General features: G+C 50.9%; 1 protein-coding gene and 1 non-coding gene across 3 annotated transcripts; both read left to right on the forward strand.

Moving 5' to 3' along the window:
- The first annotated feature begins 15,196 nt into the window (after positions 1-15,196).
- EEF2 (eukaryotic translation elongation factor 2) lies at positions 15,197-24,826 on the forward strand. 2 transcript variants are annotated; one of them, XM_065875068.1, is made up of 15 exons: positions 15,197-15,277; positions 16,298-16,512; positions 17,421-17,602; positions 17,694-17,905; positions 18,406-18,584; positions 18,679-18,784; positions 19,297-19,410; positions 19,659-19,797; positions 19,917-20,112; positions 20,748-21,006; positions 21,435-21,542; positions 22,352-22,705; positions 22,943-23,125; positions 23,208-23,340; positions 24,108-24,826. In XM_065875068.1, the coding sequence occupies exons 1-15, from the start codon at positions 15,275-15,277 to the stop codon at positions 24,299-24,301; spliced, it is 2,577 nt and encodes an 858-aa protein (XP_065731140.1). In that variant the 5' UTR covers positions 15,197-15,274; the 3' UTR covers positions 24,302-24,826. The 2 variants fall into 2 exon arrangements, with proteins under 2 accessions (XP_065731140.1, XP_065731141.1); XM_065875069.1 differs by lacking the exon at positions 15,197-15,277 and adding an exon at positions 15,551-15,683.
- LOC136121780 (small nucleolar RNA SNORD37) lies at positions 18,264-18,328 on the forward strand. The gene has a single exon (XR_010655791.1). It is a non-coding gene; the product is annotated as a small nucleolar RNA SNORD37 (small nucleolar RNA).
- Positions 24,827-25,815: the final 989 nt, after the last annotated feature.

The following is a 25,815-nucleotide window of genomic DNA, read 5'->3' on the forward strand; positions in this document are numbered from 1 at the left end:
AGGAGACGGTTGGCCCGCGCAGCGACCGCCAGTGCGTGCAGTGAGCCGCCTTGGAGCGCAGCGCGGGACAGCCTTGGCTGGCCGGGCGACCCGCGCACTGTACATCCGGGTCCCAGCGCGGCCGAAGGAGCGCGGGCGCTACACCTCGTTGGTTGGCCCCTGGAGGAGAAATGCCAGACCCCCTGCCCAATTCCCGGGTTGCGGCGAACCGCCCCTCCCCACCCCGCCCCCCTAGTTCCGCCTCCCCACCCACAGTAAACCTTTGGAATCTGCACTAACCGGAAACTCCCCTGCTCAAGAGCTCTCCGTGGCTCCCCAGTGCCAACGGGCCGCTGTACTCAAACTTTCGTGTGTCAAAACCTGGAAGCAAGAGGACAAAAACGTGTATTTCAGGGCCCATCCCTTGAGATGATCAATCTCAGGGCAAGAATTAGGCAAAATTAAGACAGCGCCCCAAATGACTCAGTTATCAAGATAAGTATGTTTGTGCGGTATTTTTAAAAATAAAATTAATGCAAAAAAATCCATGATGAAGAAAATACTAAAATTTAAGTAAAGAGGGAATCCAACTCCGCAATTGTACAGGTGACCTCCCTCACCTCACACAAACTCTGACTCTGCAGGGTTTTGTTTTACTTTTCCTACACTTCTTTTATTTTGAAAAGGGTGCAGAACTAGCACCCTTCACACTTATGTACCCTTCACCCAGCTTCCCCCAATGATAATATCTCACATTCCCACAGTGTGTTGTCAAAACCAGGAAATTGATGTTGGTACCATACAATCAACTCAGGTACAGATATTTGGATTTCACCGGTTTTGGGGGGTTTTTTTTGAATTTTTATTTTATTTATTTATTTTTGGCTGTGTTGGGCCTTCGTTGCTGCACGCGAGCTTTCTCTAGTTGCTGCGAGCAGGGGCTGCTCCTCGTTGCGGTGCGCGGGCTTCTCATTGAGGTGGCTCCTCTTGTTGCGGAGCACAAGCTCTAGGTGTGCGGGCTTCAGTAGTTGTGGCTTGTGGGCTCTAGAGCGTAGGCTCAGTAGTTGTGGCGCACGGGCTTAGTTGCTCTGCAGCATGTGGGATCGTACCGGACCAGGGCTCGAACCTGTGTCCCCTGCATTGGCAGGCAGATTCTTAACCACTGCGCCACCAGGGAAGCCCGATTTCACCGGTTTTTACATGCATGTTTTCGTTGCTGGTGGTGGTGGTCATGTATAGTTTTATGAACTTTGATCACTTATAGATTCTTGCAACCATCACGGTTGGAACAGCTGAAGGTGTGATAATGGTGCTACGACTATGTTATGGAAAGAGCATTTGTCAGATGAATGGATAGAGAAGATGTGGTTTATACATACAATGGAGTATTACTCAGCTATAAAAAAAAGAATGAAATAATGCCATTTGCAGCAACATGGATGGATCTAGAGGTTATCACACTAAGTGAAGTAAGTCACAGAGAAAGGGAAATACCTATGATATCACTTGTATGTGGAATCTAAAATATGATACAAATGAACTTATTTGCAAAACAAATAGATTCACAGACATAGAAAACAAATTTATGGTTACCAAAGGGGAAAGGCACTGGTTGGGAGGGTGGGGAGGATAAATTAGGAGTTTGGGATGAACGGATACACACTACCATATGTAAAATAGATACAGAACAAGGTCCTGCTGTATAACACAGGGAACTATATTCAATATCCTGTAATAAACCATAATGGAAAAGAATCTGAAAAAGAATATACATATGTATATATGTGTAACTGAGTCACTTTGCTGTACACCAGAAATTAACACAACACTGTAAATCAACTATACTTCAGTACAAAATTAAATAAATAAATAAAATACAAGAGAAAAAAATAAAAAGAGTCTTTGTGAAGAATACATGAGGGCAGGGCTTCCCTGGTGGTGCAGTGGTTGAGCGTCTGCCTGCCGATGCAGGGGACGCAGGTTCGTGCCCTGGTCCGGGAAGATCCCACATGCCACGGAGCGGCTGGGCCCGTGAGCCATGGCCGCTGAGCCTGCGCGTCCGGAGCCTGCGCTCCGCAACGGGAGAGGCCACGACAGTGAGAGGCCTGCGTACCGCAAAAAAAAATAAAAATAAAAAAAATAAAAAATAAAGAATACATGAGGGCATATGTACAGAAGAAATGATATAGGATTTGCTTTAAACTAATGAGGAGGGAATTCCCTGGCAGTCCAGTAGTTAGGACTCTGCTTTCACTGCTGAGCGTCCGGGTCAGGGAACTAAGATCCCACAAGCCACAGGCTGTGTGGCCTGGCCTGGAAAAAAAATAAAAAAAGAATGAGGAGGGCATGGGGAAAGGTGGATGAAACAAAATGGACTGTAAGTTGTTTATCGTTGAGGCCAGGGTTATGGACTCATGAGGGAGTCATGATATTCAGTAGCTAAGGCTGCTGAGCTCTCACAGAACTACCAGATCAAGCTCTTTCCGTGTGATCAGCATTCTTGTTGACCCCTGGTTTTTGATGATGAAACCCAGGCTCAGACATGGGAAGCAACCTGCCCAGACATAGGCAGAGCCAGAATCGTTTTATTTTTTTAAGATTTAATTAATTAATTAATTTATTTATTTTTGGCTGCATCGGGTCTTAGATGCCGCATGGGGGTTCTTTTGTTGAAGCATGCAGGATCTTTCGTTGTGGCACAAAGGCTCTTCGTTGTGGCGTGAGGGTTTTCTCTTCTCTAGTTGCGGTGCGCAGGCTCCAGGGTGCGTGGGCTCTGTAGATTGCAGGACTTGGGCTCTAGTTGAGACGTACTGGCTTAGTTGCCCCGGGGCATGTGGGATCTTAGTTCCTTAACCAGGGATCAAACCTGTGTCCCCTGCATTGTAAGGCAGATTCTTTACCCCTGGACCGCCAGGGAAGTCCCCCAGAGCCAGAATCTTAATCCAGGCCTGACCCTCTCCAAAGAGCAGAGTCAAGTGGTAAACTGCATCAGATTCTTCCATCAGATATTCAGTAATAATTTCTCCAAATATCAGACACTTACTACATGCTAGACACTGTTTTGAATTAGAGGTGGGAAAACATTTTCTGTGAAGGCCCAGATAATAAATATTTTCAGCTTTGTGGGCTACAGCATCTGTAGCAACGACTTAACTCAATGGGCATGGCTGTGGGCCGGTAAAACTTCATTTCTAAACATTGAATTTGAGTTTTATATAATTTTTACATATTATGAAATATTATTCTTTGGTTCAAACAGTGAAAAGAGAAAAAGAAACATTTTTAGCTCAAAGGCTGTACAGAAACAGTTGTCAGGCTAGATTTGGCCCTTCCTTCCTTCCTCCCTCCCTTTCCTCTTTCCTTCCAAACTGCTTTTTTTTTTTTTTTTTTTGCGGTACGCGGGCCTCTCACTGTTGTGGAGCACAGGCTCCGGACGCGCAGGCTCAGTGGCCATGGCTCACGGGCCTAGCTGCTCTGCGGCATGTGGGATCCTCCCGGACCGGGGCACGAACCCCTGTCCCCTGCATCGGCAGGCAGACTCTCAACCACTGAGCCACCAGGGAAGCCCGCAAATTGATATTTTTGATTGCTTTACCTGAGGCCTTTCTACCAGGTGTTTAGTATTTTATTTTTCAAAATATGAGGAGAAAGAGAAGCTGAGAATATTTAAAAGAGCCAGTGTGGAAAATGGCTGGGTTGACTGCCTTTCAGAAAAAGGAGGTCAATTAACCTTTGACCCACCAATGCCACTTTCCACGGAAATCACTGTAATCTGCTGATGGTAACAGTACCAGTTAATACTTGCTGTCAAGCCTCGTGTGTTTTTTTTTTGTTGTTGTTGTGTTTTCTTGGCCGCGTTCCCCGACCAGGGTTCGATCCCTTGCATTGGAAGCATGGGTCTTAACCACTGGACTGCCAGAGGAGTCCCAAGCCTTGTTTTAAGCACTTAACATGTGCTACCATTTCATCCTCACACCAACCCCATGAAATAGGTACCATTATTAGGTCCAATTTACAGATGAGAAAACTGAGGTCTTGAGTGGTTATGTAACTTGCCAGTGTCACCTAGGGAAACAAGTACATTGGAATTGCCCTTGAATATTCAGACCCAGGGAAGAGCTGAAGTCACAGCTCAAGTCTGAAGGCTGTCTCCTGGCAGAATTCCTGCTTAGTAAGATCAGTCTTTTTGTACTAGTCAGGCCTTCAACTGATTGGATAAGGCCTACCCACATGAGGGAGGGGAATCTGCTTTACTTAATAGTCCACTGACTTAAAATATCAATCTCATCTGAAAACACCTCACAGAAACAGCCAGAATAATGTTTGACCAAATATCTGGGCACCATGGCTCAACCAAGCAGACACATGAAATTAACCAGTGGGACTTCCCTGGTGGTCCAGTGGTTAAGGCTCCATGCTTCCACCGCAGGGGGCACAGGTTAAATCCGTGGTTGGGGAACTAAGATCCCGCATGCCATGCAGCACGGCCAAAAAAAAAAAAAAAAATTAAAATTAACCAAATTAAAATTAATTAACCCAGGGTAAGATATGATTTGTATTTACAAAGATCCCCCTGGCAGCTGTGGAAAATGGCTGGTGGGGAATAATAGCAGAGGCAGGAGGCCAGGGAGGAGGCTGGTGCAGTCACCCAGGCAACTGATGATGGGGTCCTGGACCAGGGTGGGGGCCAGGGGGGATGGGGTGAAATGGACAGAGTCAACAGGTTTGTTTTATTTTATTTATTTAAATAAACAAATTTTATTTATTTATTTCATAATTTTATTTATTTTTTGGTTGCGTTGGGTCTTCGTTGCTGCGCGGGCTTTCTCTAGTTGTGGCGAGTGAGGGCTACTCTTCTTTGTGGTACGCAGGCTTCTCATTGCAGTGGCTTCTCTTGTTGCCGAGCACGGGCTCTAGGGCGCGTGGGCTTCAGTAGTTGTGGTGCACAGGCTCAGTAGTTATGGTGCACGGGCTTAGTTGCTCTGCAGCATGTGGGATCTTCCTGGACCAGGGCTCAAACACGTGTCCCCTGCATTGGCAGGCGGATTCTTAACTACTGCGCCACCAGGGAAGTCCACCGGGTTTGTTTTAAATGTAGAATTTAATGAGTTTTAATATCACTGTGCTCTAATTTTAAAGCATTTCTATCACCCCAAAAAGAAACCCCATCCCCATTAGCAGTCACTCCCCTGTCCCCTAGGCCCTGACAGCCACTAACCCACTTTCTGTCTCTGTGGATTGGCCTGTTCTGGACATTTCATATAAATGGGATCACACACTACGTGGCTTTTTGTGTCTGGCTTCTCTCGGGTCATCCACGTTGTAGCGTGTGTCAGTGCTTCACTCCTTTTTATGGCTTAATAATATCCCACTGTGTGAATGGACCACATTTTATTTTTCCATTCCTCAGCCCCCACCATCTTTTTTTAATTTTATTTTTTTACTTTTTTTAACATCTTTATTGTGGTATAATTGCTTTACAATGGTGTGTTAGTTTCTGCTTTATAACAAAGTGAATCAGTTATACATATACATATGTTCCCATATCTCTTCTCTCTTGCGTCTCCCTCCCTCCCACCCACCCCCACCATCTTTTTTTATTTATGTATATATATATATTTTTTTTGGCTGTGTTGGGTCTTCCTTTCTGTGGGAGCGGGGGCCACTCTTCATTGCAGGCTCAGTAGTTGTGGCTCACAGGCCTAGTTGCTCAGCTGCATGTGGGGGTCTTCCCAGACCAGGGCTCGAACCTGTGTTCCCTGCATTGGCAGGCAGATTCTCAACCACTGCGCCACCAAGGAAGCCCACCCCCACCATCTTTCTCCTGGACCAGCACAATCCCCAAGGCCATGCCTCCCCCCTGCAGCTCCTCCCCCACCGTGGTCTGTCCTCCCCACAGAAGCCACTAGAGGGCGCCCCCGAGTACCTGAGTCAGGTCCTGCCCCTCCTCTGCCCACAGCCCTCCAGCCTTTCTGGGATCCTACTTCCCTCAGGGTAAAAGCCCAAATCTTCCCTGTGAACCACAAGGCCCTGCCCACCCCCCATCTTCACCTCCCTCCTCTCTCTCTCCCCTTCACTCACTCTGCTTCAGTCAACTCCTAGCTGTTCCTTCAATATGCCAAGCATGGTGTTGCCCCAGGGCCTTTGCCCAAGCTGTTTCTCCCACCTGGAATGCCCTTCCCCCAGACACCCACAATTGCCCCCTCCCTGATCTTCTTCAGGGCTCTGCTCTGATATCTCCTTATGCATATAAAGTGTTTGCTACCATCCGCCCCCAGTACAGCGTTCCCTAATGCTATTTCACTTCTCTCCATGGCACTTCTCACCATCTGACATACTTGTTTACTGTCCTCCCTGCCATCTCTCACTAAACTATAAGCCCCCCAGGACAGGGATGCTTGTTCTGTGTCCCCAGAACCTCACTCAATGTCGGGAAGACAGGAGGTGCTAAGTATGTGTTGGATGAATGAATACTATCTGCACTCAAAAAATTTAGACCATGTTGTAAATGATCAAATATAGGGTTTTTCTCAACCTTGGCACTGTGGACATTGTGGCCAGATCATTATCTGGGGGGCCGTCCTGGGCACTGTGGGGTATGGAGCAGCCTCCCTGGCCCCCACCCACTTGATGCCAGGAGCCCCCCTCCCTAGCTGTGATAATTACCAAGGTCCCCAGACATGGCCCAGCGTACCCTGAGGGCAAAATCACTCCTGGGTGTGACCCTGTGCTGTAGGGTGAGGATTACCCGTTCCATTTTACAAATGAGGCTTACATCAGGCACAGGAGGTATCAGAGTTCGGCTCATTGGGGTTCTTCACTCATATGCTCCCCTATACCCTGGGGGACCACACATCCCAGGGGCCTGAGATAAGCCTGGTTTACAACCATCATTCTGGTGTAAATCAGTTCGAGTCCCTTCTGCTTTCAAACCCGTCCTGAATTGCAATTTGGTGAATGCCTACATCCACTCAAGCTGGAATCAGGCACAGTGTATGACTCAGCATTCCCACTCCTATGTATGTACCCAACAGAAATGCTGCCAGGACACGTGCTAGAATGTTCCATAGCCGCATTAGTCATAACCGGCCCAAGCTGGAAACAGCCCAAATGCGCACCAACAGTGAAACGGATAAGTAAATTGTGCCAGGGTCTCAGAAAGAGAATGGAGCAGTGAGAACAGGTGAAGTACAGTCATCCCCAACATGGGTAAACCTTCGTATGAATGTTGACTGCAAGAAGCTGGACTGAAAAGAGACCATGCTGCTGTGACTTCCCTGGTGGTCCAGTGGTTAAGAATCCATCTTGCAATGCAGGGGACACAGGTTCACTCCCTGGTCAGGGAACTAAGATCCCACATGCTGCAGAGCAACTAAGCCCCGTGTGCAGTAACTACTGAGCCCACACACCACAACTAGAGAGAAGCCCACATGCTGCAATGAAAGATCCCGCATGCCGCAGCTAAGACCCAACGCAGCCAAAAAAATAAGGAATAAGAGTTAAAAACAAGAAAAGGCGATGCTGCGTGATTCAAGGTGTATGAAATTCAAAAATAGCCCCCCCCTCCCCAGTTTGTGTTGTTGGAAGACAGGATGCTGGGTATCTTTGGGTAGTGACTGGAAGAGACACAGGGGATTTCTGGGGTTTCTGAGGGCTGGTCATTCTGTATCTTGATTTTCATATTGGCTACTGGCATGCGTTTACTTTGTGAAAGGCATCAGATTTTATACGTTTGATTTATGCCATTTCTGTATTTTGGTTAAAACTTCGATCACAGCTTCAGACTGAGAAAACAAATTTAGGGTTACCAAAGGGGAAAGGGGGAGGGGAGGGATAAATTAGGAGTTTGGGATTAACAGTTACACAGTACTATATACGAAAGAGACGAACAATAAGGACCTATTGTAGAGCACAGGGAATTATATGCAATATCTTATAATAACCTTTAGTGGAAAAGAATCTGAAAAAGAATACATACATATATATATATGTATATATATATAAAAAAAATTCAATCGCAACTTTGCAAATGTAAACTGTTCTTATTTAGATGATAAATTATAGGGCCACCCTTCTCCCAGAGCCGGGCAGGGTGGTGGGGTGGTCTGAAACTAAGGCCCAGGGGCCGTATCCCCCTCTACTGCCTGTTTGTGTGCCCCAGTGAGCTAAGAATGGTTTTTACATTTTCAAAAAAATTATTTATTTGTTATTTATTTATTTTTTTGGCTGCGTTGGGTCTTCATTGCTGCGCGCAGGCTTTCTCTAGTTGCGGCGAGCAGGGGTTACTGTTTGTTGCGGTGTGCGGGCTTCTCATTGCGGTGGCTTCTCTTGCTGTGGAGCACAGGCTCTAGGCGTGCGGGCTTCAGTAGTTGTGGCACACGGGCTCAGTAGTTGTGGCACGCGGGCTCTAGAGTGCAGGCTCAGTAGTTGTAGCACACGGGCTTAGTTGCTCCGCGGCATGTGAGATCTTCTCGGAGCAGGGATCGAACCCCTGTCCCCTGCATTGGCAGGCGGATTCTTAACCACTGCACCACCAGGGAAGTCCCAGAGGGGAATCAAAAGAAGAATCATAGTTCATGTCACGTGAAAATTGTATGAAATTCAAATTTTAGAGCCCATAAATAAAGTTTTATTGGAGCACAGCCATGCCCATTTGAGTATGTGTCATCTATGGCTGCTTACGTGCAGAGTTGTGTAGCTGTGATCGAAACCGTGTGGCCGGAAAAGCCAAGATGTTTTCTACTTGGCCCTTTTTGAAAAAATGAGCCAACATTTGTCTCAGAGTCATGCCTTGACTGGTCCATCTAAAGCTGCCCGCTCTGCTTTTTTTTTTTTTTTTTTTCTGATGGTGCTGCACGGCAAGCCAGATCTTAGTTCCCTGATCAGGGATCGAACCTGCACGCCCTGTAGTGGAAGCACAGACTCTTAACCACTGGACCATCAGGGAAGTACCCCTTCTGCTCTTTTTACACTCAGAGTCACACTGTTTCTTCACTGTGCCTCCCACCTCAGGGTCTTTGTATCTGCTGCTCCCTCTCCCTGGAATGCCATCTCCACTTTGGTCATCTTTCAGGTAACAGTTAAGGAATCACCTCCTCCAGGCAGCCCTCTGGGATCCCCCAGGCTAGGTCATAGCCCTCCCTATTCTATCCTCTCCTTTGCCTGTTCTCTTTCTCCTTCCTGGCACAATTTGAAAGCTTCCATTTGTGCAGATATTCGATTGACTATTTCCTTCACCAGAGGGTCAACTCCTCGTGGGCAGGGATTCTTTTTTTCCTCTGACAGGCTCCCAGGAAAACATTTGCTAGACGAATGAGTGCCGAGACTGGAGGGATGTGAGGAATTCCAAGCAAAAAGGTTGAGCTGGGCTGCAAAACTGATGGGTGTGTTTGCAGGCGGGGAAGGGCGGGGCGGGTGGAAAGTCCCTCAGCCTGAGGTCCCAGGGTCAGATTTACAAAGAAATGCAAAACAGTTTGCCTAGGGCTCTCAGTGAGTCCCTGTGGACCTGCTGGGAGCCCTCACAGGAGGCGGAGTCGGGAACAGATCCACCTTCACTTACCCTCTAAGAGTCTCAGTTTTAGCCTCTGTAAACTGCATCTGTACAGTGAGAACCTTCTGAAAGGGCCAGCAAATCCGTCTCCTCCGTGAGACCTCTGCACAGTTCAGTGATCTTGGGAACCAGCACTGGACCACCCATTCCCACCATGCAGCCCCACCAGACCTCCCTAAACTCAGCTGTTCAACCATCCAGAGAAGCAGTACACCCCTTCCTAAGACTATTCCAGAACATTCCATGCTACAGAACACCCCTAGAGCATGTAGTGGGACTACCTAACCCTGAGATGTGTGCAGTTATCCTGGACCCTGAGAGAAGAGGAGAAATCAATAATACTGGTCCTATCTTTCTTTTTTAAAATTAATTAATTATTTTAATTAATTAATTAATTATTTTAATAATTATTAATTATTTTAATAATTATTAATTATTTTTGGGGTCCTTGTAGCTGCGCGGGCTTTCTCTAGTTGCCGCGAACGTGGTGCGTGGGCTTCTCATTGCGGTGGCTTCTCTTGTTGCGGTGCAGGGGCTCTAGGCGCGCAGGCTTAGTTGCTCCATGGCATGTGATATCTTCCCGGACCAGGGCTCGAACCCGTGTCCCCTGTATTGGCAGGCGGATTCTTAACCACTGTGCCACCAGGGAAGTCCCTGGTCCTATCTTTCTTTAAAATTTGGATGCTTTGCTCATCATGGACTGTTTTTGCATTTATTTGAAGTTTAAAAAGTGATGCTAAAATATAATCATCGGGGACTTCCCCGTCAGTCCAGTGGTTAAGACTCTGCACTTCCACTACAGGGGGCACACGTTCTATCCTGGTTGGGGAACTAAGACCCCACATACCTTGTGGTGCAGTCAAAAAAAAAAAAAACAAAAACCATCAGGACTGAGTTTTTTGGAGCTCCCCCCCCTTAAATTTTGTGCCCGAGGAGAGTACCTCGCTCTCCTCAATGCAGCAGGTAGTAAGTGCTAATAAATGCTCCTAGAAGGAATGGTTGCAATATATAAAATCTGGTGTTTCTATCTCACAATGGGGGCTGTTTTAATTTGTTGGGGAGGCCACAACAAAATGGGTAAATAAACATCAAATTTATTGTCTCACAGCTCTGGAGGTCAGAAGCCCCAGATCCAGGTGTTGGCAGGGTTGATTTCTGCTGAGGCCTCTCTCCTTGGCCTGCAGATGGCTGCCTTCTTCCTGTGTCCCTGTGTGGTCTCCCCTCTGGGCCTGTCTTTTCCCAATCTCACCAATATGACTGGTGTCATATTAAATTAGGGCCCACCCTAAAGACCTCACTTTAACTTAATTGCTTCTTTCAAACCCTGTCTCTAGGGCTTCCCTGGTGGCGCGGTGGTTGAGAGTGCGCCTGCCGATGCAGGGGACGCGGGTTCGTGCCCCCGGTGCGGAAAGATCCCACGTGCCGCGGAGTGGCTGGGCCTGTGAGCCATGGCCGCTGAGCCTGCGCGTCGGGAGCCTGTGCTCCGCAACGGGAGAGGCCACAGCAGTGAGAGACCTGCGTACTGCCAAAAAAAACCCCCAAACAAACATAAAAACCCTGTCTCTAAATAAAGTTACATTCTGAGGTACCGGGGGGTTAAGACTTTAATATATATGTTTGGGGGAGGGGCCCAATTTAGCCCATAACAGGAGCAAATTCTTCAACGGGGCTTAATGTATGCCAGGCACTGTGCTAGGTACTTTATATTAACTTCTTTAAGTCTCACAAGAGCCCCAGAATAGAATAGGTTCTGTTATCATTCAACGTTTTACATGAAGGATCCTGAGGCTCAGAGAGATTATGTAACTTGCCTAAGTTCACACAGGCTGCGAGGGCAGAATCTAAACTCAGGATTTCTGGTTTCAGATCAACCAAATCTGGAATCCATCTAGGAAAGTAGTAGTGGAGCAGAGTTGCTCCCTGACTAAACCATGCATTTTTTCTTTTAAATTGTGGTAAAATATACATAACGTAAAATTGACCTTTTAAATCGTTTTTGAGTATACAGTTTAGTGTATTAAGTACACTCACGTTGTCGTGCAGCCATCCCCACCATCTATCTCCAGGACTTTTCCATTTTTCCAAACGGAAACTCTGTCCCCATGAAACACTGACTCCCCCTCCCCCAGCCCCTGGCCTCCACCACTTTACTTTCTGTCCCTTGGATTTGACTCCTTTAGGGACCTTATATAGGTAGAATTATACAATATTTGTCCTTTTTTTTTTTTTTGGCTACACCATGCAGCTCGTGGGATCTTAGTTCCCTGACCAAGGATGAAACCTGGGCCCTCAGTGGTGAAAGCACAGAGTCCTAACCACTAGACCGCAAGGGAATTCCCCAATATTTGTGCTTCTGTGTCCAGCTTATTTCACTGAGCATACCATTTTATCCATGTTGTAGCCTGTGTCAGAATTTCCTTCCTTTTTGGAAAGAAATTAGGTTATTTGTAGACATGTGGATGGATCTAGAGACTGTCATACAGAGTGAACTAAGTCAGAAAGAGAAAAACAAATATCGTATATTAATGCATATATGTGGAACCTAGAAAAATGGTACAGATGAACCGGTTTGCAGGGCAGAAATAGAGACACAGATGTAGAGAACAAACATATGGACACCAAGGGGGGAAAGTAGTGGGGGTGGTGGTGGTGGTGGGATGAATTGGGAGATTGGGGTTGACATATATACACTAATATGTATAAAATGTATAACTAATAAGAACCTGTTGTATAAAAAAATAAATACAATAAAATTCAAAAAAAAAAAATAAAAGTGCCTCAAAAAAGAGAGAAGAATTTCCTTCCTTTTTAAGGCTGAGTAATATTCCAGCGTATGGGTGGACCACTAAACCATGCCTTTTAAAGTCACTTGGTTCTGCCCTTATTAGCTGTGTGACCTTGGGGAAATCACTTAACTTCTCTGAGCCTCAATTTGCTCCTGCATAAATGAGCCCACACAAAGTCCAGGGTGTGGAGAGGATTACGTGAATTAATTGGTTTATTATTATTATATTTTAATATTTAGGCTGCACTGTGTCTTAGTTGCGGCCCATGGGATCTTCATTGCAGCATGCAGGATCTTTAGTTGCAGCATGTGGACTCTTAGTTGTGGCATGCATGCGGGATCCAGCTCCGCGACCAGGGGTCGAACCCGGCTCCCCTGCATTGGGAGCACGGAGTCCTACCCACTGGACCACCAGGGAAGTCCCGTGAATTAATTGATTTAAAGGGTAGTGATGGGTATCCAATACGCGCTCAACAGCATCAAAAGGCAGATGCAAGGGGCGTGCAGTGGCGGCCTCTGGTCAGCAGGAGCCGCTGCCGGGACCTCCGTGTCCGCCCCGCGCCGCAGCGAGCGCACGCGCAGCAGAGCTTTTCTGCAGCGGTTGCTTTTTTTCGTGCTTCTTCCCCGCCCTTTACCCTCAGCTGTATTTATTACTGCAGACCCTGAGCCTGGCTGTCTGCTTTTGCTCTGTGCTGAAGCCCTGCTCCTCCCCAGGCTTCTGGGTCTGGGGATGGCGGTGGGGAGTTGTCCCCTGCCAACATCTGGCCCCATCCCTGCAGCTGGGGGGGGTGGAACACCTCTGCATGGAGGGTTACAGAGGGGAGGGAATGTCTTAAATTTCCCCATTCCCCTTAAACTCTCCCCGGCCTCTTTAATTTACATTAAGTTAAAATTTCTCAATAAGCAATCTATTCACTTGGGAGCAAATTCAACCCTCTTAACGAGAAAACTTTTACTTTTAATCTCTGAAATGTTCCAATTTGCAAGGAAGTGCTGTGAAGTGCCTAAGACGGAGCCCAGCATACAGTTAGTGCTGAGTGCACTTAAACAGTTTTTAAAAATTAAGATAGGGGCTTCCCTGGTGGCGTAGTGGTTGCGAGTCCGCCTGCCGATATAGGGGACGCGGGTTCGTGCCCCGGTCCGCGAAGATCCCACATGCCGCGGAGCGGCTGGGCCCGTGAGCCATGGCCGCTGAGCCTGCGCGTCCGGAGCCTGTGCTCCGCAACGGAAGAGGCCACAACAGTGAAAGACCCGCGTACCGCAAAAAAAAAAAAAAAAAAAAAAAAAAAATTAAGATAAATCATTTATTAAGAATGGGAAACTGGATACCCATCTGCTGAAATCGCGTCCCCCCGACGGCGCATGCGCTTGCCATGTAAAATTAACATAACGTGTCAGGAACACAGGCGCAGCTGTTAAAGATACGGGATTGAGCTCGGGCATTGACGTCTGCTGCCTGCCACTCTGCGGCTCCGATCCTCGGTCGTTCGGTAGATATTTCTGGAGCAGCTCCTTCCTGCCTCAGTTTCCCCCTGGGTTAAACGCGGGATAGTGATGGCAGTCTTTGATTAAACGAAATCAGGGCTGTGATAGCGCTTTACAAAGCAAAACGCGCAGCCTTTGCGGAGGGAGGAGTGCATAGGCTTAGAGTCCAGACCCGAACTTGCATGGCTTTTTACAGACGCACATCTCCCCTGCTCCCAGCGCAGGGAAAGCACTGTAGTCCCCCTCTTTTTGACAGAGTGAATTTAGGGGAAGATTTACTGAAAGGGGTTTATTTACGCTAATGAGAATATCATTAATTGGTGCAAGAAATACTTATGAGCGCCTACTGTGCACCAGGCATTGAGCTGGGCTCTTTACCAAGAATAAAAATACTGAATTGAATGCCAATTCGTTCTCTTGAGCCAGAGATCTGAAATACAGCTGTTTCTTAGGGTCATATTAGGACACAAATGCAAAATAGTCTTCCTGCGCCTCCCCCTGGAGAGAAAATGAAGTAGAAAATGAGATTGCGCATGTAGAAAAGCGCTTAGCCCCCGTGCTTGCGACAGGGCAAACCAGTACCTGAAATGTGTTTTATTAATAGTAATGATAGCTAATTAAAAATAGCTGACGTGTATTGAGAACTGTGTCAGGCACGGCGCTAATCCCTGTACATATACTTAGTGAATTTTACTCTCCCACAGTGAGGTCGTACTGATGACCCCATTGCGCAGATAAGGAAACTGAAGAATAGAAAAATACGAGTATCTACTGTAAGAACACTTAAAGTGGTGGAGCTAATAAGGTGTTTTGTTCACTGCTATATCCACAACACCTATAGCAGTGCCTGGTATAGTAGACGCTCGATCTGTCTTTGTGGAATAAATGAGTGATTAATACTTGACTTTAAAAAAGCTTTTTTTTTCTTGTAAATAGACAGGTAGTTGCAAAAATGGTACTGAGAGGTTCCTAGTACTCTTACCCCTGTACTGTCATCTTACCTAACATCAAACCGAGGAAATTAACCTTGGTGCAATCTACAGACCCCATTAATATTGTAATCTGCTTTTAATAGGAGTGCTTGGCACTTTGCAGACTGATGTAGTTGCTATGATATGGTTAACATTCTCAGCTAAAACGGCTTTTTGCACCTAAGTATTGCATCCGGGAGGCGTGCACCCTGCACCGGGCGGACCACGCCCCAGGGAAAATCCAAGTGTGGAAAGCAGACCCTCTATATTAGAGCAGCGGCGCCGACGCACAAGGGTTACCCTGTGGGAGGCCGTCCATGCGCCTGCGCGGGGCGTCGCTTCGCCCCGCCCCAGAAGCGGGGTCAGATGACCCGCCCAACCGGCGTCGGCCTATAAAAGCTCGGGTGTTGACGTCAGCGTTCTCTTCCGCCGTCGTCGCCGCCATCCTCGGCGCGGCTATCCACACTCGGATCTGCCTGGGAGAATCCACCGCCATCCGCCACCATGGTGAGCAACGCTGTTCAACGGGCGCCCTGAATCGGCGGCGGGGCCTCCGTAGGGCCGGCCCTACCATGCCTGGAGAGCTGTGGCCTCGCTGACTGAGAGGAGACATGGCGGCGGCGGCGGGGCCGGCGGGCCCGGGGCTGGGGAAGCGGCTGCCGCCATGTCTGCGCGATGCACTGCTAGCCGAGCTCCGCTTCCGGGGGCGCCGCCGCCTCTAGGACCCCGGGCCCGGCTGGAGCTGGGGCGGAGGCGGGGCGGGGGTATGATGATGTGGCAGACGCTGTAATGGCGGGCGCCGCGGTGCGAGCGGGGAGAGGGGAGCCGCCTTATGTAACCCGTGGGCTGGGAGTTTGAGCCGATTTTCTGTCGGGAGCCGGGGGAGGCAAGGAAATGGCAAAAGAAGAGAAGAGTAAGACCTTTAGAAGTGTCTCGTCTCCTGACGTTGTGTAACCTTGGTCCTCCCTGTACCTCCCATTTGTGAACACCTGATTCCAGAACTACGAGGTGGAGGCTCGTGCCTGTTAGGGCTGCGCCAGCCTCCCACCCGACTGGGGGTGGCATATTTAAGAATCAGGGGCAGGGTGCGTGGCTCTACCTGATTGACCCCCACCCTGCACAGCGAGAGGTGACCTTGGATTTTAAAGAGGCCCTTTGGTTGGGGGAAGGCTGGGGGTAGAACCAGTGGCAACACAGTGGGGGGAACTTCGGCTGGACCCCAGATACGCCAATATACTATAAAGGAAATCTGTTGTCACTCTTTGAGACTTACTCTCCAGTACTCATTCTGGGTTGTGACAACCAGCGTCTGGCTTTTCAGGGACGGGGTGAATTGCACTTTTAAAGGGGTGTCAACAGAGAAAGGGGGATCTGGGTGGGAGTTGAGGCAGTGCCAGGACCAGCTCTCTCTGGCCATGGCCTAGCAGCCTCTATTGATCAAGGTCTCAGTGCCAAGCCTCATTCCTGGAGTGCCGGGCCATCCTGAGTCGTCCCCCTGCTTCCCCCCCCCCCCCCGCCCCCGCCCAGGTGAACTTCACAGTAGACCAGATCCGGGCCATCATGGACAAGAAGGCCAACATCCGAAACATGTCCGTCATCGCCCATGTGGACCATGGCAAGTCCACTCTGACGGACTCCCTGGTGTGCAAGGCGGGTATCATAGCCTCCGCCCGGGCTGGGGAGACCCGCTTCACTGACACCCGGAAGGACGAGCAGGAGCGTTGCATCACCATCAAGTCGACGTGAGCAAAGCCTTGGCACCCTCTGGACAGGGAGGGGGGGAGGTGCTTACTCAGCAGAGTCCTTGGGCGGTGGGTAGGGAGGACAGACAATAGCCAACTCTTTCCTGACAGGTTTCTGGGGAGATGAGCACATCGGTGCTGGATTTTTGGACTGTGAGGGACAATGGGGCTTCAGCTAGTGAGATGGGAACCTTTGTCTCCTGTGGGAGAGGCACAGTGATGGGTGGTATTAAGGGGATTTTGAGAGGAGGGGGGCCGAGGGGCTCTTGGCATTGTCTGGAGAAGTCTGGGTGGGTGCTGCTGGCATCCAAGGATACTGCTAAAGGTCTTGCCTTACCTATGGTGGCCCCCTGTGAGTTTTCTGGCCCCAGATGTTAAGAGGGTGAGAAAACCCCCCCTCCCCCCGCAAAAAAAGAAAAAAAAGAGGCTGTAACAACAGCTGTCTGGTAACATCTCCTTGGTCATTGGCTCTGAGACTCATTTCAGCTGGGGAGGGAAGAGTGAAAGGTAGTCTTTGGGGTTTCTGGATCTTGCCTGATTGTGTAGCAGCTCTTTGAAATCAGGTGTGTTGAGCCTGAGAGGAAGCAGGTGGACTCTGGTACCATTGCATCTGTACCAGGGAGGTGGTGGTTCCCAGCAGAGGGTGCTGCAGAGGTAAATGTCCCTGGATAGGATAGCTCTTGTGTGGGAAGTCTGCAGTTCATCTCTAGGGATGAGTAATGCGGGGGGAGGAGACAGGTTGCAGCATCTGTCTGGCTTTTTACTGGATTACAGCCTCACTTCAGAATCAAGAGCATCCACCCCGACTCCCGTGGGCAGGAACCTGATGGACCACAGGGCTAGTGGGAGCAGGTTAGGAGCCAGGCTGAGGTGTGCCTCCATCCGGGTAACCTGTCCCAATCTCTCAGGGCCATTTCCCTCTTCTACGAGCTCTCAGAGAATGACTTGAACTTCATCAAGCAGAGCAAGGATGGCTCTGGCTTCCTCATCAACCTCATTGACTCCCCTGGGCACGTGGACTTCTCCTCAGAGGTGACAGCCGCCCTCCGTGTCACCGATGGTGCCTTGGTGGTGGTGGACTGCGTGTCGGGTAAGCAGCAGGCTTCCCCACGGATGGCGGGGAATCTGGGGCTGTCCCCTCTTTGGCCGACGGAGACGCCTCATCCCCTGCTGGTCCACAGGCGTGTGCGTGCAGACAGAGACGGTGCTGCGCCAGGCCATTGCCGAGCGCATCAAGCCTGTGCTGATGATGAACAAGATGGACCGGGCCCTGCTTGAGCTGCAGCTGGAGCCCGAGGAGCTCTACCAGACCTTCCAGCGCATCGTGGAGAATGTAAACGTCATCATTTCCACCTACGGGGAGGGCGAGAGCGGCCCCATGGGCAACATCATGGTAAGATTGCCTGACTGCTGAAGTCGGGGTCCCTTGGCAGATCGCCGTTTCCTGCTGTGTTCCTAGTACCCCCTCCCACTTCTCCCACCGGGTGGGCAGCATTCCTCATGCAGACTGGAAGGGTTGTGGTCTTCTCCTTCGGGGCTGCCCTTGGGATACCACTGTTGTGAAGCCATGGCCTCCTGGGGATTCTTGGGAGGTTGGAAGGTGAGGTTGCCAGGAACCTTGGAATGGCAAGAAGGCTGGACTTCGGTGGAGGCTGTGGGGTAGCAGCTCAGCCTGCTAACAGAGGGGCATGGGGCAGTGCCTGTGGCATCATCGCACACCCCCTCGTGATGGGGGCAGAGCTGGGCACCCTGTACATGATGACTAAAATTTCTTCACTTTGACCTGACGGCTGTTGAAGAAATCCAGTGTCTGAGGGCCGGGGTGCTTGGGGGCTTCATTGATGTGGTTTGTGTCCAACTGTCCCAACTCACAGCTTTCTCCTGCTCTCTCAGATTGACCCTGTCCTCGGTACTGTTGGCTTCGGGTCTGGTCTCCACGGCTGGGCCTTCACTCTGAAGCAGTTTGCAGAGATGTACGTGGCCAAGTTTGCTGCCAAGGGCGAGGGTCAGCTGGGGCCTGCCGAGCGGGCCAGGAAGGTGGAGGACATGATGAAGAAGCTGTGGGGAGACCGGTGAGTGCTGGAGACATAGTCCAAGTGTCCGTGGGGTCCTTCACACCTGCAACCCCCCAGATTCCCCTAACCTGGGTTGAGTCTTGTCTGACAGGTACTTTGATCCAGCCAACGGCAAATTCAGCAAGTCAGCCAACAGCCCAGATGGCAAGAAGCTGCCGCGGACATTCTGCCAGCTCATCCTGGACCCCATCTTCAAGGTGAGCTGGCGTGTGCTTGATATAGGTAGGCGTCCCCAGGGCCGTGGGGCTCCCTGAGAATCTGGTACCCAACCTGCTGCAGCCAGTAGCAAGATGCCATGGGGCAAGGCAGGGCCAGGCTGCAGAGGCAGCTCCTGGGACAAGGATGAGGCTGCATGAGGTCAGAACGCCCTCAGGGTTCCACCCTGACAGGGAAGTCTGCCCGACCCCTGGGCTTCATCATCAGGGGGACCATCAGCCTCCCTGACTGGGCAGCAAGTGAGATGAGGTAGGAGGGTCTAGGGTTTGCGAGCCTGTGAGTTTAGGGAGTGCACGTTCAATATCTGAAAATAGAAAGGTTTTTTTTTTTTTCTTCTAACAATCTGTCGAGAAGTGTCCCCGTGATTTGCTTAATTGGGTCAGGCCTTTGGCGGTAAGTGAAGATGGCCTTTAAAGCTCCAGAGCAGGAAGCAGGTAGCTTCAGGCTTCCAGTATGTTCCCAAACCCACTTTGCCATGTTTCTTGGGTGTCAGGTGTTTGATGCAATCATGAATTTCAAGAAAGAGGAGACGGCAAAACTAATTGAAAAACTGGACATCAAGTTGGACAGTGAAGATAAAGACAAAGAAGGCAAACCACTTCTGAAGGTGAGTGGAGCGGCCATCCTGTGAGTCCCCATCCCAGCTTGAGTGCCATTTTCTCAGGTAATCAGACAGCTGGCTGTAAGGGTCTCAGTCAGGGCTCCACGCTGGGCCCAGGCTTATGTTAGAAGTATCACCAGCAGGAGCTCTGTCACCAGCAGGGGTGGGTAGGAGACACCAGGTGTTTTACACTGCTCTTGTAGATTCTTTCTCAAGTCATTTCTTTTGTTCCTCTCTCACATCCCCTACTTTAGGCAGTGATGCGCCGCTGGCTACCTGCCGGGGATGCCCTGCTGCAGATGATTACCATCCACCTGCCCTCCCCCGTGACGGCCCAGAAGTACCGCTGTGAGCTCCTGTACGAGGGGCCCCCAGACGACGAGGCCGCCATGGGTACGTGGGGTGTGCCTGCATCCTGGGGTTAGAACGCCGGGCAGAGTTGCAGAATTCTGGAAAGCTGAGCTGCCAGGGAATCAGTTTCCCCTGTGGGGGGTTCCTTTCTCTCTCCTCAGGCATTAAAAGCTGTGACCCCAAAGGCCCTCTTATGATGTACATTTCCAAAATGGTGCCGACCTCTGACAAAGGTCGGTTCTATGCCTTCGGCCGGGTCTTCTCAGGGCTGGTGTCCACCGGCCTGAAGGTCAGGATCATGGGGCCCAACTACACGCCCGGGAAGAAGGAAGACCTATACCTGAAGCCAATCCAGAGGTGAGGTGCTCCGTGAGGCAGAGGGTGCCCAGCAGCCTCCCTTTCGTCCCTCAAGCCAGTGAAGGGGGAAGGGTGATAGTTATCTGAATGTAGACTTGGCCAGGGGAGGCCCACCAGGAAATAGTGTCTCCTCCTCCCCACTAGGGATTCACAGTGAGGCACAGCCCGGAGTTGGGAAGCAGTTAGGCTGAAATTACGGTGGCAGCATACATTTTAAAATACCCAGAGAGCAGGCTCTGACCCCAGAGATGTATGGCGGGTGGCCACCCAGTCCAGGTGTGGGTAGTGGGAAGAGCCTCCATTCCTGCTAGTTCCTCGGGGCCCTGACTGTATTGCGACCTGCGAGTGCCACCGGTTTCCCTGTGGCACGCATGTCTGGCCTGGGTCAGGGTGCAGAGTCCTGCACAGGGCACGTGTTAATGAGCAGGTGGCTCTGTCCCAGTGTCCAGGAGCCAAAACTCTCATTGAGACCTGGGTTGCAAGATAGATTCAGGGCTTGGCCCAGGGTGGGGTGGCACTGCCTCTTCAGACAGGAAGACAGCCGCAGGCTCCAAGACAAAGGAGGCTTGTCTTTGGTCATTTGGGGATCTGCCACCCCAGTGCCGATGCATTGTGGCCTTTTGTGTCTCCCCCAGGACAATCCTGATGATGGGCCGCTACGTCGAGCCCATCGAGGACGTGCCTTGTGGCAACATCGTGGGCCTGGTGGGCGTGGACCAGTTCCTGGTGAAGACAGGCACCATCACCACCTTCGAGCATGCCCACAACATGCGGGTGATGAAGTTCAGCGTGAGCCCTGTCGTCAGGGTGGCTGTGGAGGCCAAGAACCCGGCCGACCTGCCCAAGCTGGTGGAAGGCCTGAAGCGGCTGGCCAAGTCGGACCCCATGGTGCAGGTGGGTGGGCCCCGGCGGCGGCGGTGGTTTGTTGGCTTATGCGGTGTGGCTGAGCCGAAAGATTCTGCTGGCTTCTCACACAAGTAGAGATTCTGTTTTGAGAAAACCAGCTGTGCTGGGTACACCTGCCCTGGTAGAGGTGCTGCCCTTAATTTAAATGGTGGTTTTCCACCCAGGAACCCGATTTCTTTCGTAGGCTCCTTGGGTCTTGACAGGCTGGTTGTGTACGGAGGGTCCTTAGAGAAGGTTAATGTTGAAAACGAGTAAAGAGGACCCTGCTGTCTTCCCCCCAAAACCCCATTTTGGGAGTCTGCCTTTTCCATCTGGAGGAAAGCTTGGAGCCGGCTTTCTACCTGTCCCTAGAATCCCTTGGGTTTCCCGCATTTGTCCCGGGGTCTGTGCTCAGGCTGACACGTGGCCCTTTTCAGTGCATCATTGAGGAGTCCGGGGAGCACATTATCGCGGGTGCCGGGGAGCTGCATCTGGAGATCTGCCTCAAGGACCTGGAGGAGGATCACGCCTGCATTCCCATCAAGGTGAGGCCTGGTGCTGCTCTGGTGGCCGGAGGCCCGCTGTCCCCAGGACGGAGGGCAAGGCAGGGCCCTGGGTCCAGGCTGGGCTCTGAGGGACCCATTGACTGGGCCACTCAGTTCTCTGTCCTTCCATCCGTTACTGCCAGGTGATATGTGCTGTCGTGACACCAGCTTAGATGCGTTGGCAAGGCTGGTGTGTGAGCAGTCTGCTTCTTAACAAATTTTTTAAAAAGCTCTTGGGAAGTGCATACACTGAGGCTTACGTAGCCGGCCCCACGCCCAGCTGGTGCGTTCTGGTTTCCATCCTCCTTTTTTTTCCCCACAGAACTGAGCGCAGATCTGTGTCTGTTCTCAGACGTGGATTTGGTTTCTTTACGTATGGTTCTCTTTGTTAAGCTTCTGTCTTTTCGTTTCTCTCTACTTACAGGAATGAAATTTTCTTTTTTCAGGCACGGTGACAGCTTTTCCCCATTGTTCTCTATGTTAGAAAACTAATATGCTGGGGTGTGGGGTTAGGCTTAGTACTTGGATCTTTTGAGATTTTTTTCCCCAGTTAATACCGTATATGTGGAGTTTCACTGTTTCACCAGCCCTCTTGGCAGTGGGCTTCCTCCTACAAGGGAGTAGCTGCACACCTCATGTTTACACAGAAGACATGCATGGCTCTGTGCCATCAGATCAAACTCCTCTGTTTTTTGTGCCACTGCCACTGTTAAGTGGGCCTCGTTATTAGGAAGACCGTCTGTTAAGATGCCTCTCAGGTGTCTGGTTCCTGTGGCAGACCTGACCTGACCCGCGTGCTCCTTTTGCAGAAATCCGACCCAGTTGTCTCGTACCGAGAGACCGTCAGTGAGGAGTCTAACGTGCTCTGCCTGTCCAAGTCCCCCAATAAGCACAACAGGCTGTACATGAAGGCACGGCCCTTCCCCGACGGCCTGGCTGAGGACATCGACAAGGGCGAGGTGTCTTCCCGCCAGGAGCTCAAGCAGCGGGCCCGCTACCTAGCCGAGAAGTACGAGTGGGACGTGGCCGAGGCCCGCAAGATCTGGTGCTTTGGCCCTGATGGCACCGGCCCCAACATCCTCACTGACATCACCAAGGGCGTGCAGTACCTCAACGAGATCAAGGACAGTGTGGTGGCCGGCTTCCAGTGGGCCACCAAGGAGGTGAGGGGCTGCTCAGGCACAGCTCTGGTGGGTTTGTCACTGGGGCGTCCTCCTGTCCTTGTTTCCCTGTTGGCAGGGTGGGGCTGTGGTCCTGCCTCCTGGGAAGGGGACCCTAGGGAGGCCGAGATGGTCCCTGTCGGTGAGATCTGGAGGAGCTGGCACAGACAGTTCTGGCAGACCAGTTCTCAGGAGCTGCAGTAGAGGCGGTTTCTTGATGGTGTTCCCCTTCCTCCATAGGGGGCGCTGTGTGAGGAGAACATGCGGGGCGTGCGCTTCGACGTACACGATGTGACACTGCACGCGGACGCCATTCACCGCGGGGGCGGCCAGATCATCCCCACGGCCCGGCGCTGCCTGTACGCCAGCGTGCTGACTGCCCAGCCCCGGCTCATGGAGCCCATCTACCTTGTGGAGATCCAGGTGGGGAAGCCTGGCCCCCCCAGCTGCTGCTCCCGGTCCCACCCTGCCCAACAGCTGCTAATAGCCTTTCTTTGCCTGACAGTGTCCAGAACAAGTGGTTGGTGGTATCTATGGTGTCCTGAATAGGAAGCGGGGCCACGTCTTTGAGGAGACCCAGGTGGCCGGCACCCCCATGTTTGTTGTGAAGGCCTACTTGCCTGTCAATGAGTCCTTTGGTAAGTGCCAGTCTGGTGTGGTCCTCAGATGCCTGCTGCCTTTGGGGTAGAGCCCAGCAGACATTCAGCCCATCTGGTCTAGGACGGGACCCATTTCTTCTCTTACCTTTTTTAGTATTTATTTGCTCGGGCTGGATCTTAGTTGCAGTAGGTTTGCTCCTTAGTTGCGGCTCACGGGCTCCTTAGTTGTGGTATGCAAACTTGTAGTTGCGGCATTCATGTGGGCTCTCTAGTTCCCTGACCAGGGATTGAACCTGGGCCCGCTGCATTGGGAGCGCAGAGTCTTAACCACTGCGCCACCAGGGAAGTCCCAGGGGCCCAGTTCTTTCTTGTTGTGCATGGCACAGGGTGGGTCTGATGGGAGCTGTTGCTTTCTGCATCACAATTGTGGAGATGGAGGTGCCCTGTTTCTCATTTGGGCCTCTGGACTGTTGAATTAGGGGGAAGGTCCTTGGGCCTGTAAATCTAAGAGCAAAGCCTGCAGAGAAGCTGTGCTGGAGCCCTGGTTCATCCTGAGAAGGAGCAGGTGGAGACCAGAGGCCCAGGAAGGACCAGCCTTGCCCCACTTATTAATCAGTAGCCTTTGAGAGGGAGCCTTTGGGTGAGGGATAGGATAATGGGCCTGACATCTGACATGAGCCAGGTAGTCTGGACTCAGTGATCCTCTGGTGTGGGCCTGTGTTCCCACCTTCCCCTCCTGGCCTCTGCCAGGGAGCCGTGAGGCTGCCTGGGCTGCCCGGTGAGTGCCGTTTCTGTGCCTCCTACAGGCTTCACCGCTGACCTGAGGTCCAACACGGGCGGCCAGGCCTTTCCCCAGTGTGTGTTCGACCACTGGCAGATCCTGCCCGGTGACCCCTTCGACAGCACCAGCCGCCCCAGCCAGGTGGTGGCAGAGACGCGCAAGCGCAAAGGTCTGAAGGAAGGCATCCCGGCCCTGGACAACTTCCTGGACAAGTTGTAGGCAGCCTCCCCGCAGCCCGCTGCCTGGTGGGACTCGGCGCAGCCCCTGCGCCCAGGGACAGGTGACCACAGCAACAGCCCCACATTCTCCACGACACCTTGAGGCTGTCCAGACCCAGTAACGCTCTGCCTGACAAGTTTCTGGGGCCCGCTCCGTGCCATCGCTCAACATGAACACTTGATGCCGTTTCTTTTGATATTTATTTCTAGATTTCAGAGGCAACAGAAGTGCCCTCATAGCAGGGACTTATCTGGCTGGTAGGGATGGGGGAGGAGATGGGACACCCAAAGTTTTTTTGTTAAGAGGGAAATTCACATGTCCAAAAAAAGTTAAAAATAAACGCATTAAGAGGTTTATTTGGGTAAATGGCCCGTAGTGGATTTTCCTCCGGAAAGGGGGAAGGAACAAGCGGGTAGATGTTCTCTTTGGACAGAAGCTAGAAGGCAGGAAATCCTGTGCAGTGTCACCATGAGCACCTCCAGCTGTATTAGTGCCATTGGAATAATAAATTTGATATGGTGGTGATCGTGCATGCATGTCCATGGTCTTTCTCCATCCGCTCAGCTAGAATGGACTCCCTGTGCCGGTGAGCAAGGCCATTGTTTACGCTCCAATACACAGTGTTCAGTATCACCTCCAAATGTCCAGGGCTGAGGCAGAAGTCCGTGAGACTTCACGTGATCCAGGCGAGTCCAGTTGTCCAACTGTCACGTGGGGCCAGCCGGTGGAACTGTCCTACATCTGTGCTGTTTGCAGGGGCAGCCACTGGCGTCATGTGTCTACTGAGCATTTGAAATGGGGGCAGTGCAGCCCAGGACCGTTACTTTTAGCTGTAAACATATTTCCATAGTCTGATGGCGCTGGTGCTGTCTTAGCAGTCAGTGCAGGCTGGGAAAATTGGCCATGTGCTCAGCTTTGTCCCATCAAAACTTCCCTGTGGTTACTGCAGTGCTGACTAGCACCCTGGGGGCTGATTTGTGCCTGGGTTGTGGGAGGAGCCTCAGTCTAACTTTCATGCTAGGAGCAGCTCTTTGAACAAACAGCAAGGATTCCTTTGTAGGATTCTCTGGATTTGTCCATTCAAACTTTACCCTAAAGATTTGTAACGTTATGCGTGGGTTATCACTCTACATGCCTGTCCTCAGGAAGGCGGATGGGGACAATGAGGTGCTGGTGTGGGGTTCCAGGCCAGGAGGGTGGCCATTGTACTCCCAGACTGCCCAGACCTATACCTCCACTAATATGTGTCTTGTTAAGGTATGGAAAGGGGAGGAAAAGAGCTGTAGAAACCTGATGAACGTTGCCTAGAGCCAGATGACCAAGGTCAACATCAGTGATAAGTCAGGATGATACTATGGACCCTTGATAAGGAGTGATGAAAATGGCACTGTATGGTCTTCCTAAAACCCGTCACCCCTCTTTAACCACAAGAAAGACGAATCCCAATTGAGGGAGTAGACCAATCCTCAAAACTGTCTAAGTCATCAAAAACTGGAAAGTGTGAGAAGCTCAAA

The sequence above is a fragment of the Phocoena phocoena genome, chromosome 3 (assembly GCF_963924675.1).
Source record: "Phocoena phocoena chromosome 3, mPhoPho1.1, whole genome shotgun sequence".
Classification (NCBI taxonomy): Eukaryota; Metazoa; Chordata; class Mammalia; order Artiodactyla; family Phocoenidae; genus Phocoena; species Phocoena phocoena.